Genomic DNA, 16,976 nt, shown 5'->3' with positions numbered 1-16,976 from the left:
CTATGAATGCAAAAATGCTAATTAGCATTTATATACTGTATTTATAAATCATTAAACACTAGATTACATCACATTCCAAGTATTGTTTCTTTAAGGATGATATTTTTATTAATTCTGGTAGTCCTTACCTTGCGTCTAAAAATGGGCCCAAAATGTGTATTGTTAAGCAACACGGTTGATAAGTGAATTTTTCTCCATTTTACGACTTTTCTTGCTACAATTGTTAACTGAATCACTATAGTAATTAATTTGTTAACATGGTCCGTCCGTCCGTCCGTCCGTCCGTCCGTCCGTCCGTCCGTCCATCCATCCATCCATCCATCCATCCATCCATCCATCCATCCATCCATCCATCCATCCATCCATCCATCTATCTATCTATCTATCTATCTATCTATCTATCTATCTATCTATCTATCTATCATACCATAGGGATAATGCAACAGCTATGTGAAAAACAGTCATGATTCATTTTTTTCAATGCCATAGTAACTTCAAATGGTTCCTAAATGAATTGTTGTAAATTGAGGACTACCTGTATTTCTTTTTATCAGAAAATTATTGGTTATGGTCTTTCTTATTTGCTATTTTCATCAATTTAAGTTTAAAAAGCTTAGCAAATCAAAATGGAGGCTTAGAACTCAAAATTGAGATCTAGGAAGAAGCAGCACAGATAGCGGTGAACTATGAGCCAGAACGCTAAATTGTGCTCGCCGCCGCGTCTCGTAAGTTCTTGCGGGACCAGCACAATTTTACTGCTGCACCTGTGAAGGTAGCAAAATTGCGCCTGTGTTTCGGCCAGGTTTTACCTGCGGCTCCGTGTGCAATTTTGCTACCTCCACAGGTGCAGCAGCAAAATCATGCTGGTCCCGCAAAAACCTAAGAGCCGCGGCGGCGAGTGCAATTTAGCATTCTGGCTCGTAGCCCACCGCTGAGCGTAGATCTCAATTTCTGTAATCCAAAATAACTACCGTATTTTCGAGCGATGTGATTTAAAAAAAGAAAAAACACTTACCACTTGAGAAAGAGATCATGCACCACTTCCTTGTTTTTCAACATTCTCCAGAAGATTGGTAAGTGACCAAAGAAAAAACTGTAATATTTGGGGAGAAAAAAAGCCAGGGTTTTAAATGTGCACATTACAATCCAAAAAGAAAATACAAGAGAAGGAAGGACAGAATGGAGATTGCTACTGGGTTCCATAAAGCTATTTCACAGTAAAATGCATAACAAGGCAGGCATGGTACATTTTTTTTTCCACGGAAAAAGATGGAAGAGCAGGCAAGCAGATTTACATGGGGAGGAACTTAGACTTACAGCACTTAGATTTACTAGGGAAAAAATGTTTAAAAATGGAAACAATAAAGCCCATGTTACAGCACATGAAGAGCACATGCATGCCATGCCCAGAAGTCAAGAAAGAATACAATAAATGGGTTCTGTCATCAGACAATGGAACTTAATAATGCAGAAAGTTAGCATCCACCCTTCTCCTAGAACAATGAAATATTCTAGGAAATATTAAAAAGCCAGAATATTATATGACCCTTGATGGCACAGAGGTTACAGTGCAGTACTGCAAGTTGCTTCTTCTGACTGCTGGTTGTAGTACACTAGTTCAAATCTCACTAGGCTCAAGGTTGACTCAGCCTTCCATCCTTCCGAGGTGGGTAAAATAAGGACCCAAATTGTTGGGGTACTCTGTAAACCGCTTAGAGGGCTGTAAAGCACTGTGAAGTAGTATATACAGTAAGTCTAAGTGTTGTAAGTCTAAGTCTAAATGCCATATTTTCCCTAAAAGAGAAACATTTAGGGACAGGGAGTCATTGCTCACAGTCGCTCATGCCCTCATCCCCCCGAGGCTCGACTACTGCAACACTCTCTACATGGGGTTTCCTTTGAAAAGTGTTTGGAAACTTCAGATCGTGCAGAATGCAGCCGCGAGAGCTATCGTGGGGCTTCCCAGATTCGCCCCCGTCTTTCCAACACTCGGTGGCTTGCACTGGCTGCCGATCAGTTTCAGGTCGCAATTCAAATTGTTGCTAATGACCTTTAAAACCCTACATGGCATCGGACCAGAATACCTCCGGAACCATCTTCTGCCGCATGAATCCCAGCGGCCGATAAAGTCCCACAGAGTTGGCCTTCTCCGGGTCCCGTCGACTAAACAATGTCGTTTGGCGGGCCCCAGGGGAAGAGCCTTCTCTGTGTTGGCCCCGGCCCTCTGGAATCAACTATCCCCAGAGATTAGAACTGCCCCCACCCTTCTTGTCTTTTGCAAATTACTTAAGACCCATCTGTATTCGCCAGGCATGGGGGAATTGAGACACCTCCCCCAGGCTTTTATAGTTTTATGTATGGTATGCGTGTGTTGCATGGTTTTTAAATGATGGGTTTTTTAGATGTTTTTTTAATATTAGATTTGTTTACATTGTAACACTGTTATTATTATTGTTGTGAGCCGCTCCAAGTCTTCGGAGAGGGGCGGCATACAAATCTAATAAATTATTTCGTATTTCATCACCAGTCGGGTGCTTCCCAAGCACCTAGGACTGCGTGATGTAGCGGTGAATTGTTTGCCGATCCCAGTAAAGTGACCTTTTGCAATTGACAGATGGAGATTTTGTCAATTCCGATGGTTTTCAAATATCCGCTGAGATCCTTTGGCACTGCGCCCAGCGTGCCAAGTACCACTGGGACCACTTTCACTGGCTTATGCGAGAGGCGTTGCAGCTCAATTTTAAGATCTTTGTATTTCACTAATTTCTCTAGCTGCTTTTCCTCAATTTTGCTGTCTACTGGGATTGCGATGTTAATGATCCATACTTTCTTTTTCTCCACAATCAGGATGTCTGGTGTGTTATGCTTCAGAATTCAGTCAGTCTGAAGTCGGAAGTCTCACAGTAGCTTTGCTTGCTCATTTTTGACCACTTTTTCGGGCTTATGATCCCACCAGTTCTTTGCTACTGATAGATGGCAGTTCTGGCACAAGTTCCAGTGGATCGTCTGTGCCACAGCATCATGTCTATGCTTGTAGTCAGTCTGTGCAATCTTTTTGCAGCAGCTGAGTATGTGATCGATTGTTTAATCGGTTTCTTTATAGATTCTGCACTTTGGATCGTCTGCTGATTTTTCATCATCATCATCATTATTATTATTATTATTATTATTATTATTATTTATTGGATTTGTATGCCGCCCCTCTCCGGAGACTCTGTGATCGATTGTTTCATCTGTTTCTTTACAGATTCTGCACTTTGGATCGTCTATTGATTTTTCATTATTATTATTATTATTATTATTATTATTATTATTATTATTATTATTATTATGTTTCTAAAGACATAAATGCAGAACCTCACCTGCTTGCCCCCACTCCCAGCAGATATTTTGGTGCCAACCTTTCTACAAGCCAAAAGGCTGGGCTAGCTTATCTACAAAACAAAATACCTTTACTCTCAGGATTAGCCCTCTACCCATCTTATCACATAGACCAGCGTTTCCCAACCGGTGTGCCGCGGCACACTGGTGTGCCGCGAGACATCGCCAGGTGTGCCGCCTGGGCGGGGCGCTGCGGTGCCTCTGAACTCTCCGCTCCTGCCCGATGCCGCGGTTTCTGGCGCTCTCCTGCTGGGCCCCAAAGAAGGAAGGCAGGAAGGAGAGCTCCATTCTTCGCGCAGGCAGTCGCGGGGAGATGGCGGGGGGGGGGGGGGCGGCTAAAGCGGCCCCGGGCACCGTTCCCTGTAGGCTTTTCCAGGGGCGCGCAGGAGAGCGCCAGAAACCGCGGCATCGGGCAGGAGCGGAGAGTTCAGAGGCACCGCAGCGCCCCGCCCAGGCGACAGGGAAGCTTCAGCTGGGCCGCGGCATCGAGCAGGAACCGGGAGGTCGGAGGCACCGGCACGGCAGCGCCCGCCCAGCTGAAGCTTCCCTGTCGTCATCGGCAAGTGTCCTTTGGGGCCCGGCGGGAGGGCACTGGCGGTGGGAGGGGGGGCGCGGCTGCAGCGGCGCAGGCAGTCACGGGGAGATGGCGGGGGGGGCGGCTAAAGCGGCCCCGGGCACCGTTCCCTGTAGGTGGCCCTGTAGGCTTTTCCAGGGGCGCGCAGGGAGCCGCGGCCACCCGCCCGCCTACCGGATTTCCCTCCGCGCGGTTGGGGAGGTGGATTCGCCGCCCCCGCCAGCCCGATCTCCCTCCGTGGGGGGGGAGGGGGCGACGAACCGACGACCGGGGGCTGTCCGTCCGTGTTGGGTGGTGCAGGGCAGGCACAGGCAGCCCCAGGGGAGAACAAGGGAGGGAGAGAAAGGAAAGAGAGAGTAAGGGAGGGAGAGAAAATTGAATGAAGGAGGGAGAGAAAGAAAGAGTAAGAAGTAGAAAGGATAGAGATAAAGGAAGAGAAAGAGGGGGAGAAAGGAAAGAGGGAGGAAGGTGGGAGAGAAAATTGAATGAAGGAGGGAGAGAAAGAAAGAGTAAGAAGTAGAAAGGATAGAGAAAATGGAAGAGAAAGGGAGGGAGAGAAAGGAAAGAGGGAGGAAGGGGGGGAGAGAAAATTGAATGAAGGAGGGAGAGAAAGAAAGAGTAAGAAGTAGAAAGGATAGAGAAAAAGGAAGAGAAAGGGAGGGAGAGAAAGGAAAGAGGGAGGAAGGGAGGGAGAGAAAATTGAATGAAGGAGGGAGAGAAAGAAAGAGTAAGAAGTAGAAAGGATAGAGAAAAAGGAAGAGAAAGGGAGGGGGAAAAGGGAAAGAGGGAGGAAGGGGGAGAGAAAGAAGATATGAAGGAGGGAGAAAAAGAAAGAGAGATAGGAAGGAAAGAGGGAGAGAAAGGAATGAGAGAGAAAGGGAGGGAGAGAAAGGGAATGAAAGAGGGAGAAGGGGTGAGAGATAGAAAGGATAGACAGAAAGGGATAGAAAGGAAAGAGAGAAAGGGAGGGAGAGGAAGGAAAGAGATGAGAGAGGAAGGAGGAGACAGAAAGAGAGGAAGGAAGGAAGAGAGAAAGAAAGAGGGATGGAGAGAGAAAGGAAGGAAGAGAGAGAAAGAGGGAGAGAGAGAGAAATAGAGCGAAAGGGAGGAAGAGATATTTTTTTTGTCCAAACTTTTTTTAGCGCCCCCCCCCCCATGTTCCCCAGGATTTTGAAAATATGAAAAATGTGCCGCGGCTCCAAAAAGGTTGGGAAACACTGACATAGACAATGTACCTTTGGGATAACAGAGTCGGAAGGGACCTTGGAGGTCTTCTAGTCCAACCCACTGCTCAGGCAGGGGAACCCTAGACAGTTTCAGACAGGTGGCTGCCCAGACTCTTCTGAATGGAGCATCCACGACTTAGAAACATAGAAACATAGATGACTAATGGCAGAAACAGACCTCATGATCCATCTAGTCTGCCCTTATACCATTTCCTGTATTTTTATCTTAGGATGGATATATGTTTATCCCAGGCATGTTTACTTCAGTTACTGTGGATTTACCAACCACGTCTGCTGGAGGTTTGTTCCAAGGATCTACTACTCTTTCAGTAAAATATTATTTTCTCATGTTGCTTTTGATCTTTCCCCCAACTAACTTCAGATTGTGTCCCCTTGTTCTTGTGTTAACTTTCCTATTAAAAACACTTCCCTCCTGAACCTTATTTAACCCTTTAAATAATATTTAACCATTTAAATAATAATTAACTCTTTAAATAATATTTAAATGTTTCGATCATGTCCCCCCTTTTCCTTCGGTCCTCCAGACTATACAGATTGAGTTCATTCTTTCCTGATAAGTTTTATGCTTAAGACCTTCCACCATTCTGGTAGCCCGTCTTTGGACCCGTTCAATTTTGTCAATATCTTTTTGTAGATGAGGTCTCCAGAACTGAATGAAATGTGGTCTCACCAGTGCTCTATATAGCGGGATCACAATCTCCCTCTTCCTGCTTGTTATACCTCTAGCTATGCAGCCAAGCATCCTACTTGCTTTCCCTACCCCCCGACCACATTGCTCATCCATTTTGAGACTTCTGAAAGGCAAACCGTTCCACTGTTTTGGTAAGGAAACGTCTGCCAGAAAACCACCATCCTCACTCAGAGAGTATCAAGGACCCCTCTGAATTTTCTGCGATCGACGGGACGACAAGTGCATAGCGCGTAACTCTTAAATTACGGCAGCCGAACTACGGGCTGTCAGCCAGCCGATCCTTGGGGGAAGTTCGCTCCTACACGGAGGAGCAAATTTCAAAGCCTGGAGAGAGGTTTTCAGAGGGCTGTGCAGGTATCAATCCTGCCGGTCCGCAGCTGTTCTTACCTCGCCCTCGGAGGGCCGGGGATGTAATCGTACTTGACATGAACTGCTTTGATGTAGCAACAGTAGAGGCCCAACATCAATAGCGGCAGAGCCAGCAACAGCTGCCAAAAGCTCCACATCGCTTCCATCATAGACGAAGGCGAATAGAAAACAGCAAGCGCGCTGGGGGTTGTGCCAGCGGCTTGTGCCCTTTGCCAGCACTGGAGGCTTATGTAATTGTCACGTTGCTGTAAAGCCTGAGGGGGAGGCGGCAAAGTCAATCTCGGAGTCTGTCCTTTTAAAAAGCAGTATTATTCAACCTTGGCGCCTTTAAATTATGTGGACTTCAACTCCCAGCATTCCGTAGCTCGTATGGCCGGCTAAGGAACTCTGGAAGTTGAAGTCCACAGTCCTTTAAAGCTACGCTGCTTTAAAGCAGGGCGTCTCCAACCTTGGCCACTTTAAGGCTTGTGGACTTCAACTCCCAGAATTCCTCAGCCAGCTTTGCTGAGGAAAGCTGGCTCAGTCTCCTCAGCCAGGTTTCTTCAGCAAAGCTGGTTGAGGAATAGTGGGAGTTGAAGTCCACAAGTCTTAAAGCGGCCAAGGTTGGCGACCCCTGCTTTAAACTACCCGTGCCTGTTGTCAGCGTAGTCATTGCCCGAGCGGAGACGTCTCACTGGATGACATCCTTGCAACTGCCAATTACCCCTCCCCAATAACAGAGAACCGCTGAGGGCGGTCCAAAAACCTTCGTTGCTCTTTTTTCTCCTTACGCCCCTCGTGGTTTTCGTCTTTTACTGCAGCGATATAAAATACCGCTATATAAACATGAGCCATGATCGCCTGCGCGCCAAAGGCGAAGTAACAGAAGCTGTGGTGCAAATTCTGCAGTCAACTGCTGCTGCTGCTGCTGTTTAGGTTTGTGTTATTGTTTAAGTTTTACCATGGCTTGTGACTCAATGTTCTGGATCCATACGAGAAGACTCGCATGCACTACAGATATTGGCATGCTGATACATCTTCATTTGTCCACTTACTGGACTTTAACCCCTGAATTAAATTAAATTAAATTAAATTAAATTAAATTAAATTAAATTAAACCCCTCGCAACAGAATACTCTAAGCAACTAGACTTACAATCCTAGGTTTAGAAAACTTAGAATTACGTCCCCTTAAACACGATCTAAGCATAGCCCACAAAATCATCTGCTACAACGTCCTTCCTGTCAACAACTACTTGAGCTTCAACCACAAAAACACAAGAGCACATAACAGATACAACTTTAATGTAAACTACTCTAAACTCGACTGCAGGAAATACGACTTTAGTAACCGAGTAGTTGATGCATGGAACTCACTACCAGACTCTAGTATCATCACCTAACCGCCAAAACTTTACCCTTAGACTATCCACTGTTGACCTCTCCCAATTCCTAAGAGGTCAATAAGAGGCGTGCATAAGTGCACCAGCGTGCCTTCTGTCCCCTGTCCCAATGTTTCTTTTTTTTTTTACTAGTATCATGTATACGAATATTATTATATCTTTGTAAACCAACAATATGTACTTGACAAACAAACAAACTAGCTACAAATAGGAATAGAATAGAAGTTGGAAGGGATCTTGGAGGTTCCTTCAAGGACTATGAATATAATAGGTATTGGTTGTATTTATAAACTGTGAAGTCCAGAAATAGATTTCAGTGCTTCCCATGTAGGATAGAATAGCAGAGTTGGAAGGGACCTTGGTTGGAGGTCTTCTAGTTCAACCCCCTGCTAAGGCAGGAAACCCTATATTACTTTAGATAAATGGTTATTGTTGGGGGCAATAGGCTTACTCTCTGTAAACTGCTTAGAGAGGGCAGTAAACCACTGAAATGAAGTATATGTCTAAATGTTATTGCTATTGCTATCCAATCTCTTTTTTAAAACTTCCTGTATTGGAGCATTTACAACTTATGAAGGCAAGTTGTTCCACTGATTGTTGTATCAGAAAATTTCTCCTTAGTTCTAAGTTGCTTCTCTCCTTGATTAGTTTCCACCCATTGCTTCTTGTCCTGCCCTCAGGTGCTTTGGGGAATAACTTGACTCCCTCTTCTTTGTGGCAGCCTCTGAGATATTGGAATGCTGCTATCATGTCACCCATAGTCCTTCTTTTCATCAGACTAGACATACTAAGTTCCAGCAACCGTTCTTCATATGCTTTAGCCTCCAATCCCCTAATCATTTTTGTTGCTCTTCTCTGCACTCTTTCTAGAGTCTCAACATTTTTTCCTTCACCGTGGTCATCAAAACTAGATGTAGTATTCCAAGTGTAGCTTTGCTAAGGCATTATAAAGTGATATTAACACATCACATAATCTTGATTCTATCCCTCTGTTAATGCAGCCTAGAGCTGTATTGGCTTTTTTGGCAGCTTCTGCATACTGATGGCTCTCATTTAAATGCTTGTCCACATTGCATGATCCCTCTATACTATTCTATACCATATATACTGTACCTGTACATTTTATTTTCTTGCCTAAGTGTAGAATCTTACATTTTTCACGATTGAATTTCATTTTGTTAGATAGCACCCAATGTTCAAGTCTGTCAAGATCTTTCAGTAGCTTACGCCTGTCTTTTGGAGTGTTGGCTATTTCTGCTAGCTTGGTGTCTGCAAATATGATGAGTATCCCATCTATCCCCTCATCAAAACCTTTGATGGAGATGTTGAAGAGTACTGGGCCTAAAACAGAACCTTGAGGTACTGTACTCCACTACATACTTTCTTCCATGTAGATGTAGTTCCATTGAGGACTACACGTTGTGTATGGTTGATTAGTCAGTTATGAATCCATCTGGTGATGGGTAATGTCTAACCCACATTTTTCTATTTTATCAATAGTAGGGTATGGTCTACTTTATCAAATGCCTTATGTACTGCTTTACGTAAATATTGTACGTAAATTATATCAACAGCATTCCTCTGATCCACTAATTTTCATCACTTTCCCAAAGAATGCAGTAAGATTAGTTTGGGATTATCTGTTTTTCATGGGCTTGAACCATGCCATGTTCACCCATCTTGTTCTTAACTGTGGCTTGATATTTTAAAAGGACCCTTAAGTTTTCAAGTCTCACTTTCTAATCAGTTCTTAAAATTGCTCATTAACTACTTCTAAACTATTAAAGCCTTTTGGAATGAAGCATATGAAAATGATGGGTGAATTTTTCTTTAACCTTACACAAATGAAAAAAAATAATTATACCATTAAGAATATAAAGAATCTGAAATAAAAAGATAAAAGATTTTGTTCTTAGAAAGTTATAATACACTATGAGTCCAGATAAAATGGAATATTAAACTTTTACAATAAAGTGTTGGAATTAATTATAGAGTATAAAAAGTTTCTCATGGGAAATAGTTTCTGTTTTGGATCTAATAGGATACAACATAGATAAGCAATTTCATGATTTCAAAAACTGGACACTAGAGGGAACTATAGATTTTAGGTAGAGAAACATATGCAGGCCTGTAAGATACAGTAGTTAATACTGTACAATAAAAATACTGAAGGAGACTTGAGCAATGGAATAAAAAAAAAATCAATGTCAGGTGTGATGACTTTTTTCTATGGATAGACAGTGTCCAAAATATGTTATTGAAGAAATGTGAGATGTAGAACAAATTTTATCTGACAAGATAGAGATGGTATTTAAAATGGATTTACAACTCATAGGCCAAGAGAATGATTTAGAAAAGCATGTTTCGTTGAATTTACAAATACAGTACCAGTAGTCTGTGGTTTTAAAATTTAAAAAGGAAATACAAATGACAGACCAAGAGAGTGACCTGGATAATTTTTTTCATACACAGGATTGCAGTTTTATGCTGTTTTCAAGAGTATACGTAGCATAATTACAAGTAGCAATCTGAAATCCCGATTAGATTTGAAATTTGGAAACATAGAAATTTCAGAGCCACAGTTCTATCATGTTGTGTTTAAACATTTTCTAGCTCATAAGCAATTAATAAACAATTGCTGCCATTCTGTTATTTTTATGAGAATTAGTATAATGCTGAATTTTTATACTTGCAATTCATTTATAGAGCTTTTCCTCTAAGAATTCATAGTTGGCTCGTTTTATAGTCTCCCTTTCTTTTTACCTCCTACAATTTTACCCAAACTTTAAAGAGTTGCTATGATTTTGATGGAAGTTAAAGTTTCAATTATGCTTTCCATTTGCTGCTATTCCAACTACTATTCCATTTCGTAAAGAAGCAAAATACTCATTTTGGAACGAGTTAAATAGTAGATGGTAATGAATTATTTGCAAATTTTTATTAACTAAAGTTGCACAAAGCAAATAATTGTTGCAAATAATTATATTAGGGATGGATGGGTGGCTAGTTAGCTTAATCTTTCATGAATATATGCTATAGCTGTCGTAGATAGTATCAACTTATCTGTTGACCCGATTACTTTATTTTATTTTTATTTATTTTGTCAAACAATTATAGAGTGGTAATTTGTACAAATAAAACATTAGATAAGTAATGAGAAAAAGTAACAAAGAAGACAATAGGACAGGGACGGTAGGCACAGTGGTGCGCTTATGCACGCCCCTTACAGACCTCTTAGAAAGGGGGAGAGGTCAATTGTAGATAGTCTAAAGCTAAAGGTTTTGGGAATTACTCTACAGGTTTTAAGACTTTTACTATCAGTATAGATGAAAATTTTGAGTTTCTGAACTTGAGCTAGAGTTTAGATTTTTGTCATTTTAAATTTGTTCATCCCTTTATCAATGATTTGTAATGTTATTTTATGGGTTTGTGGGATAGTTGTTTGGGTGAAGGTTGTGAGGGTTATGATGAAATTGTATGTTGTCTTTTCTCCAGCTAAATGTACCATTTACCATTCCACGCTTTGTAGAACTCTGATTCCTCTTTGTCCTGTAGTTCAAGGGTCATTTTTGTCAGCTCAGCACATTTGTGAGTTTTGTTAATGAAGTTTAAGGTAGATGGGGTATGAGAGAAGGATCACATCCTTGTTTGATTTTCTACAAATAAACTGTAATTATTTTCTTCTGGTTAAAAAAAAGGAAATTACCATAATGCTTGTACTCTGAACCTTTGAATTACATTATCATTACTCCCATTGCTTCCAATAAACAAACTTTTGACCTACAGTATTTACTTCTTCAACAGTAGGCTTTTTTTGCTCTGCTGCTGATGAGGTACAAGATGGTGTGGCTTTTATTAATATGATATATAAAATATTTTTTAAAAAAATTATCTTGAATTATGAATTAAGTGGGGGGGGGGGTTCCCCAGTGAGACCAGTCTATCAGGAGAACCTGGTCTACACAATTATGGGACAGAGCACATTGCTTCCACCTGAGTTCGAATCCCAGAAAAGGTATGGCTAGCTGACAAGAGCTAAATAGCTTGAAATAGATCAATATTAATCTCCCTTATTTCTTTGTCAGTAAAATAATAATTCAACACTTGAATCATGAAAGTTACTAAGGAAAATCTTGCTGTAAAATATTCCTGATTACCCCACTGAGAATTTAACCAGTTATGCTACTGATTACACTGGTCAACACAAAAAAATCATCAGCAAAAGTAATGTCTGTTTTATGGAGTTTGATGGGCTGATTCCAAAAATATGTGTAATTTTGCTCTATCACATGAAGTGTCTGATATAGAAGCATTTTTGTTTTTATGTTATTTCTGATATGTAGAGTACTGTTTTCTTAATATAGCCAGTATATTTATTATACCTTATAATAATGATGCTGCTCCGTGGAAACTAGACCTGCTACAGAAAAACTATACACATTTTTTGAAATCAAAACAAAAAAATGATTCAGAAATGTACAAGGTCAACTGCATGATTACAAAAAATATTTTTTTGTAGACGTGTGTTATTATTCCATCCCCTTTGCAACTTTTTTACCTAATGGCCTGGCCAGTTAGCAGACCGTGATCATCGATACAAATAGCAGAGAATTCTCAATCTGTATTTTAACCACCCATAAGGACAAAACAGATAATTTAAGGATGATCTATATTTTTGAAGATATCCTTCTTTATTAATAAATATACCAATATAAAAATAAATATTAAGTTAACACATTAACTTAAAAATCAGTCCTTTTACTGTTTAGTTTGCTTTCTTGACATAATACCAGATGATTGTTTGCTAACTTTAATAATAATAATAATAATAATAATTATTATTATTATTATTATTTATTAGATTTGTATGCCGCCTCTCTCTGAAGACTTGGGGCCGCTAACCAGTTAGTGGCAGGTGGTTGTTGCAGAGAGACTTAATGGTTAAATTATTGTGGCAGGACTGGTTACCTGGACAACAGTAGGTTCAACACAAAAGGAATAGTAGTTGTCTCACTAGGAAAACACAAGGATGCAACTCTCAGCAGGAACTGGAGAACAAAGAGAATGTAGAAGCCAGCTGGCAGCCATTTGACCTCAGGCAAGGTTGAATGAGAGAGAGGTTTTTTTAAAAACAGATCTTGATGACAGTTCAGAAGCAAAAGCATCTAGATGGTGCAGTTTAACACCTTTTCATTTAGATCTTAGGTCTAGTGGACATCCTTGAAGCATCACCTGGAACACCCCTATGTCTTATTATATTCAGATCTAGTCCATATATGCAGCTGCTCCTCTGTACTTTGTTCAATGCAGTTCCATAAAAACTTTCTTCGGGTCCAAAATCATTATGTATGTGTAATCAGATAGCTTATTGAAGTCAAAAGGCTTTTCAAGAAAGTTAAGTGTGTAGGAAATCCAGAGTCATCATTATTTTAAAATCTCTTGGATTACAATACAGTAAACTGGTCTCAAATAATTCCATTCTATGATGCAACTGAAGAACTGCTGAGTTTAATCTATAGCACAAAGTATGTATTTATCCTGTGGTGGGGTTTCCCCAGTGATGGGCTCCTACAAGAATGGTCAGGAACGTAGTACCTGTAGCAAAATTTGGAGCTCCACCCCAGAGCACCCAATTTGCACAGAAAGATGTTGAAACAAAATGCATAAGCCACGGCCACAGTGTGGTAGTAAAAGTTTTGGTAGCCTGTCACTGGGTTTCCCCAAACACTTTCTTAGCAGCATCCCCTAGTAGGAATGGAAAAGTTCACAGTGTAAGGATTCCATGGTATGTACCAAATGTCCATGCTATAGCCCAGTGATGGCGAACCTTTATTTACTTGGGTGCCAAAAGAGCATGTGCGTGCGCTATTGCGCAAATATGAATGCCCATACCCACAATTCAATGCCTGGGGGGGACAAAAACAGTTTCCCCCACTCCCGAAAGCCCTCTGGAAGCTGAAAACGGCCTGTTTGCCAACTTCTGGTGGCCCAGTAGGCTTGTGTTTCACCCTCCCCAGGCTCCAAAGGCTTCCCTGGAGCGGGAGGAAGGTAAAAACGTCCCCCCACCCCCCAGAGGCTCCAGGGAAGCCAAAAACATCCCCCCAGAACCTCTCTGTGAGCCAAAAATCAGCTGGCTGGCACACACGTGCATGTTGGAGTTGAGCTAGGGCAATGGCTCATGTGCCAGCAGATATGGGTCTATGTGCCACATGTGGCACCCGTGCCATAGGTTTGCCATCACTGCTGTAGCCAAAGGATGCCAATGGGCAAGGCAAGCACAATGGATAACACAAATTGTAGGAATGTCTCATCTGAACCCAACCAAAGATTTAAATGGGTGGGCAGATAGAGAGATCAACCAAAACAACTAGACACCCCTGAATGTCAATACTCTGCTTAACAATTAATTCCACAACACTGTCAAATAATGTACTAAGACCATACAGTGGTACCTCTACTTATGAACTTAATTCATTCCGTGACCAGGTTCTTAAGTAGAAAAGTTTGTAAGAAGAAGCAATTTTCCCCATTGGAATCAGTGTAAAAGCAAATAATGTGTGTGATTGGGGAAACCACAGGGAGGGTGGAGGCCCTGTTTCCTCCCAGGAGATTCCTAGAGAGGCCCCACAGAGGCTTCTCCTTGCCCTTTCTGGCCCTGTTTCCTCCCAGGAAATTCCTGGAGAGGCCCCATGGAGGCTTCTCCCTGCCTTTTCTGGTTACAGTTTCAGAGGCTTGGGTTTGTAAGTGGAAAATGGTTCTTGAGAAGAGGCAAAAAAAATCTTGAAAACCCAGTTCTTATCTAGAAAAATTTGTAAGTAGAGGCGTTCTTAGGTAGAGGTACCACTATATTACTATTGTTCTTCTCTTCCTTACTAGCATCTACTATAACCATGTTTTGTTCATTTCCTAGTTTGATTTGATAGCTTATTAGTAACCTTGACTAGCATTAAGTGTTGCATCTTTTTAATCTTGATAAATGTATTTTATTCTGCTTCATGCTCCTGAGAACATATACACCTAAAACAAATTCCTTATGTGTCCAATAACACGTGGCCAATAAAGAATTCCACTCCATTCCCTTCCCTTCTATTCCATTCTATTCCATTCTTCTGCTTTATATTCTATCTGCATCTCATTTCTGAACTAAGTTACTCTTTGAGGACAAACCTGGAAACATTATCAAGGAGGGCATGGATCTCTACTGAGAGTACCTTTTAAAACTTGTTAGAGGCAGTGGAAGAATAGATATAATTCCAGAGAAATATGTTCAATGACTTATTTCATATTGCCAGTATAGTCCATTTAAAGCTCAGGAACATAGATGTAGACAGTCCTTATAATAGTTCCCTAATAATATTTTCCAATATTTATGGAGGAATATTTTTCTCCATATGTTTGAATAGTGCAATAATTGTAATAATAAGAACTGAACTTAGTTACATATTCAGAGAAAATTCCCAATTGTAAGAGCAGATTGCATTCATATGCATATGAGAATAATGCAATATCTTTTCTAGGAAGGGTACAAGAAAAGTCTAAATAAAATACTGTACAGCAGGAATGCTATAGATATCTTAAAGTATGATCAAATCATATGGATAGATCTCAGTGCCTTTAAATTTATGTTAATTCTTACACTGTATTTCTTCCACTTATCTATCTTCATACTTTATATATTCAGAAAATTGCAAGAAATAGCATCTTGAGAATCCCAATTTCTTTTGAACTAAAAAGAAAAGCCTTTCCTAGTTCTTAAGGCTTGAAATTCATTGTAAGAAAAAGTAAAGCTTTACAGAGATAATTTTCATTTGTACAATTGTAACCATAATCCTTCACAGAACGTTAAGAATGCATGCCCAGTTTAAAGCATTCTGAGCAGTACAATTGGAAATTAATCATCAGATATTTATTATAAGTGTATATAAATAAAAAGAGCACAAAAAAACTTTGTGCAAAAAAACTTTGTTTAAGAGTGCATTTTAATATGGAGTAAAACACATCCCAAAGATTGTTCCTAATCCAGTATTTTCTCAAAAACACGAGAGCAATAAACATCCATAGATACTGTTAAAAACACTCTAGAATGTTTTGTTTAAATAATTCCAAAATCCTAGCATTAAAAAATGGCAATGGAATGGAAGAGATTTACGCCATTACTTTTTAAAGTATGATGAAACCTGAAGTATACCAAAGTGCCAGAACAAATGGGGGTACAAGTCTTCTCCCACAGACAAAAATTGTAGGCTCTGGATTCTGGAAGTCTTCTCCACAGCTATGAGATAGGACAGGCCTCATATTCTTTCTTCAAATTCTACGCTTGCACTCTATTTTGCTAGTTATTTTATTTGCATGATGTCCTTACATCAAAGAATCTAGAGCCACAAGCTTGTTCTCCCAGGCAGATTGAGCTTCCAAAATATAATTTGCTATAGGTTGGTTTTATACATATACTCCCTTCAACTACCTTTAATAACAAGCAGGAGCTCTAATAACCTTGAAATGTTTGTGGCAAAGGTTTCAAAGTAAGTACCATGTTTTTTTTCTGCAACACTTTGATGTGTTTTTTTATCTCCCTGGATGAAGGTTTTCCTATATTCTTATCCCTCTAGCAACAACTGTAAAATAAAAAATAAAAGGGAGGGGAGAGAGCACTCCCAAACGCCCTTGTTGAATACTTATAAACCCAAGCTTTCCAAAAGCCAGCATATGTGTGAACTGCTCAATCAAAAGTCATTCCTCTTTGAGCTGGGTAAAAGAATTTGGAGGATTTATTCCGGTGGTGGACAAGATTGGCGGTGAGCCACCCTTCATCCCTGGATGTTGGGGGTTACCGGTATCTTGAAGTGATATTTGCAAATTAATTAATCTGTCTGAACAGTGATCGGCTGTCAAAATTTTTACGGTCACACTGTGGGTGTGGCTTATTTTGCGGGTGTGGCTTGATAGTCATGTGACCAGGTAGGAGTGGCTTACCGGCCATTGTCCAGGTGGGAGTGGCTTGACAATCATGTGACGGGTTAGCTTAAAAGTCATGTGACTGGGTGAGAGTGGCTTACCGACCAAGATAAGTTTTCAAATAGGTGCTTGGACTCTTTTTTAGTTGATTAAGTCACATTATTTGAATAGCCATTATTTGAATAGGACAAATGATAGACAGCATTATTTGCTGAGGAGCACAGTAACATTTTAAGATTTTGTACGGAACACACGGTTCAGTATAACAGATTAGGCGCAATTAGCTCAATTTTCAATTCTCAATTAGCTCAATTTTCAATTTTCTTTAATTGCTATAAAAATTCAGTTCCAGATAATGATTAAAATGATTAAAACATA

General features: G+C 40.5%; 2 protein-coding genes across 3 annotated transcripts in view; one reads left to right on the top strand and one right to left on the bottom strand.

Annotated features, from left to right (window-relative positions):
• CYP46A1 (cytochrome P450 family 46 subfamily A member 1) overlaps positions 1-6,496 on the bottom strand; it is a 36,922-nt gene extending 30,426 nt beyond the window's left edge. The window contains exons 1-2 of one of the 2 annotated variants that reach the window (XM_070752442.1): positions 6,281-6,496; positions 1,016-1,093 (exon numbers count right to left, since the gene is read on the bottom strand). In XM_070752442.1, the coding sequence (XP_070608543.1) occupies positions 1,016-1,093; positions 6,281-6,411 (209 nt within the window). In that variant the 5' untranslated portion in view covers positions 6,412-6,496. Of the gene's footprint in view, positions 1-1,015; positions 1,094-3,362; positions 3,395-6,280 lie in introns of those variants that run through there. The other variant, XM_070752433.1, reaches the window with a different exon arrangement.
• The window catches only part of EML1 (EMAP like 1), a 277,513-nt gene that overhangs the window by 34,486 nt on the left and 226,051 nt on the right, over positions 1-16,976 (top strand). The window lies entirely within an intron of this gene.

Source organism: Erythrolamprus reginae, chromosome 1, assembly GCF_031021105.1.
Source record: "Erythrolamprus reginae isolate rEryReg1 chromosome 1, rEryReg1.hap1, whole genome shotgun sequence".
NCBI classification, from domain to species: domain Eukaryota; kingdom Metazoa; phylum Chordata; class Lepidosauria; order Squamata; family Dipsadidae; genus Erythrolamprus; species Erythrolamprus reginae.
Note: the sequence above shows the minus strand (reverse complement) of the source record. Positions and strands in the feature narration are given on the sequence as shown.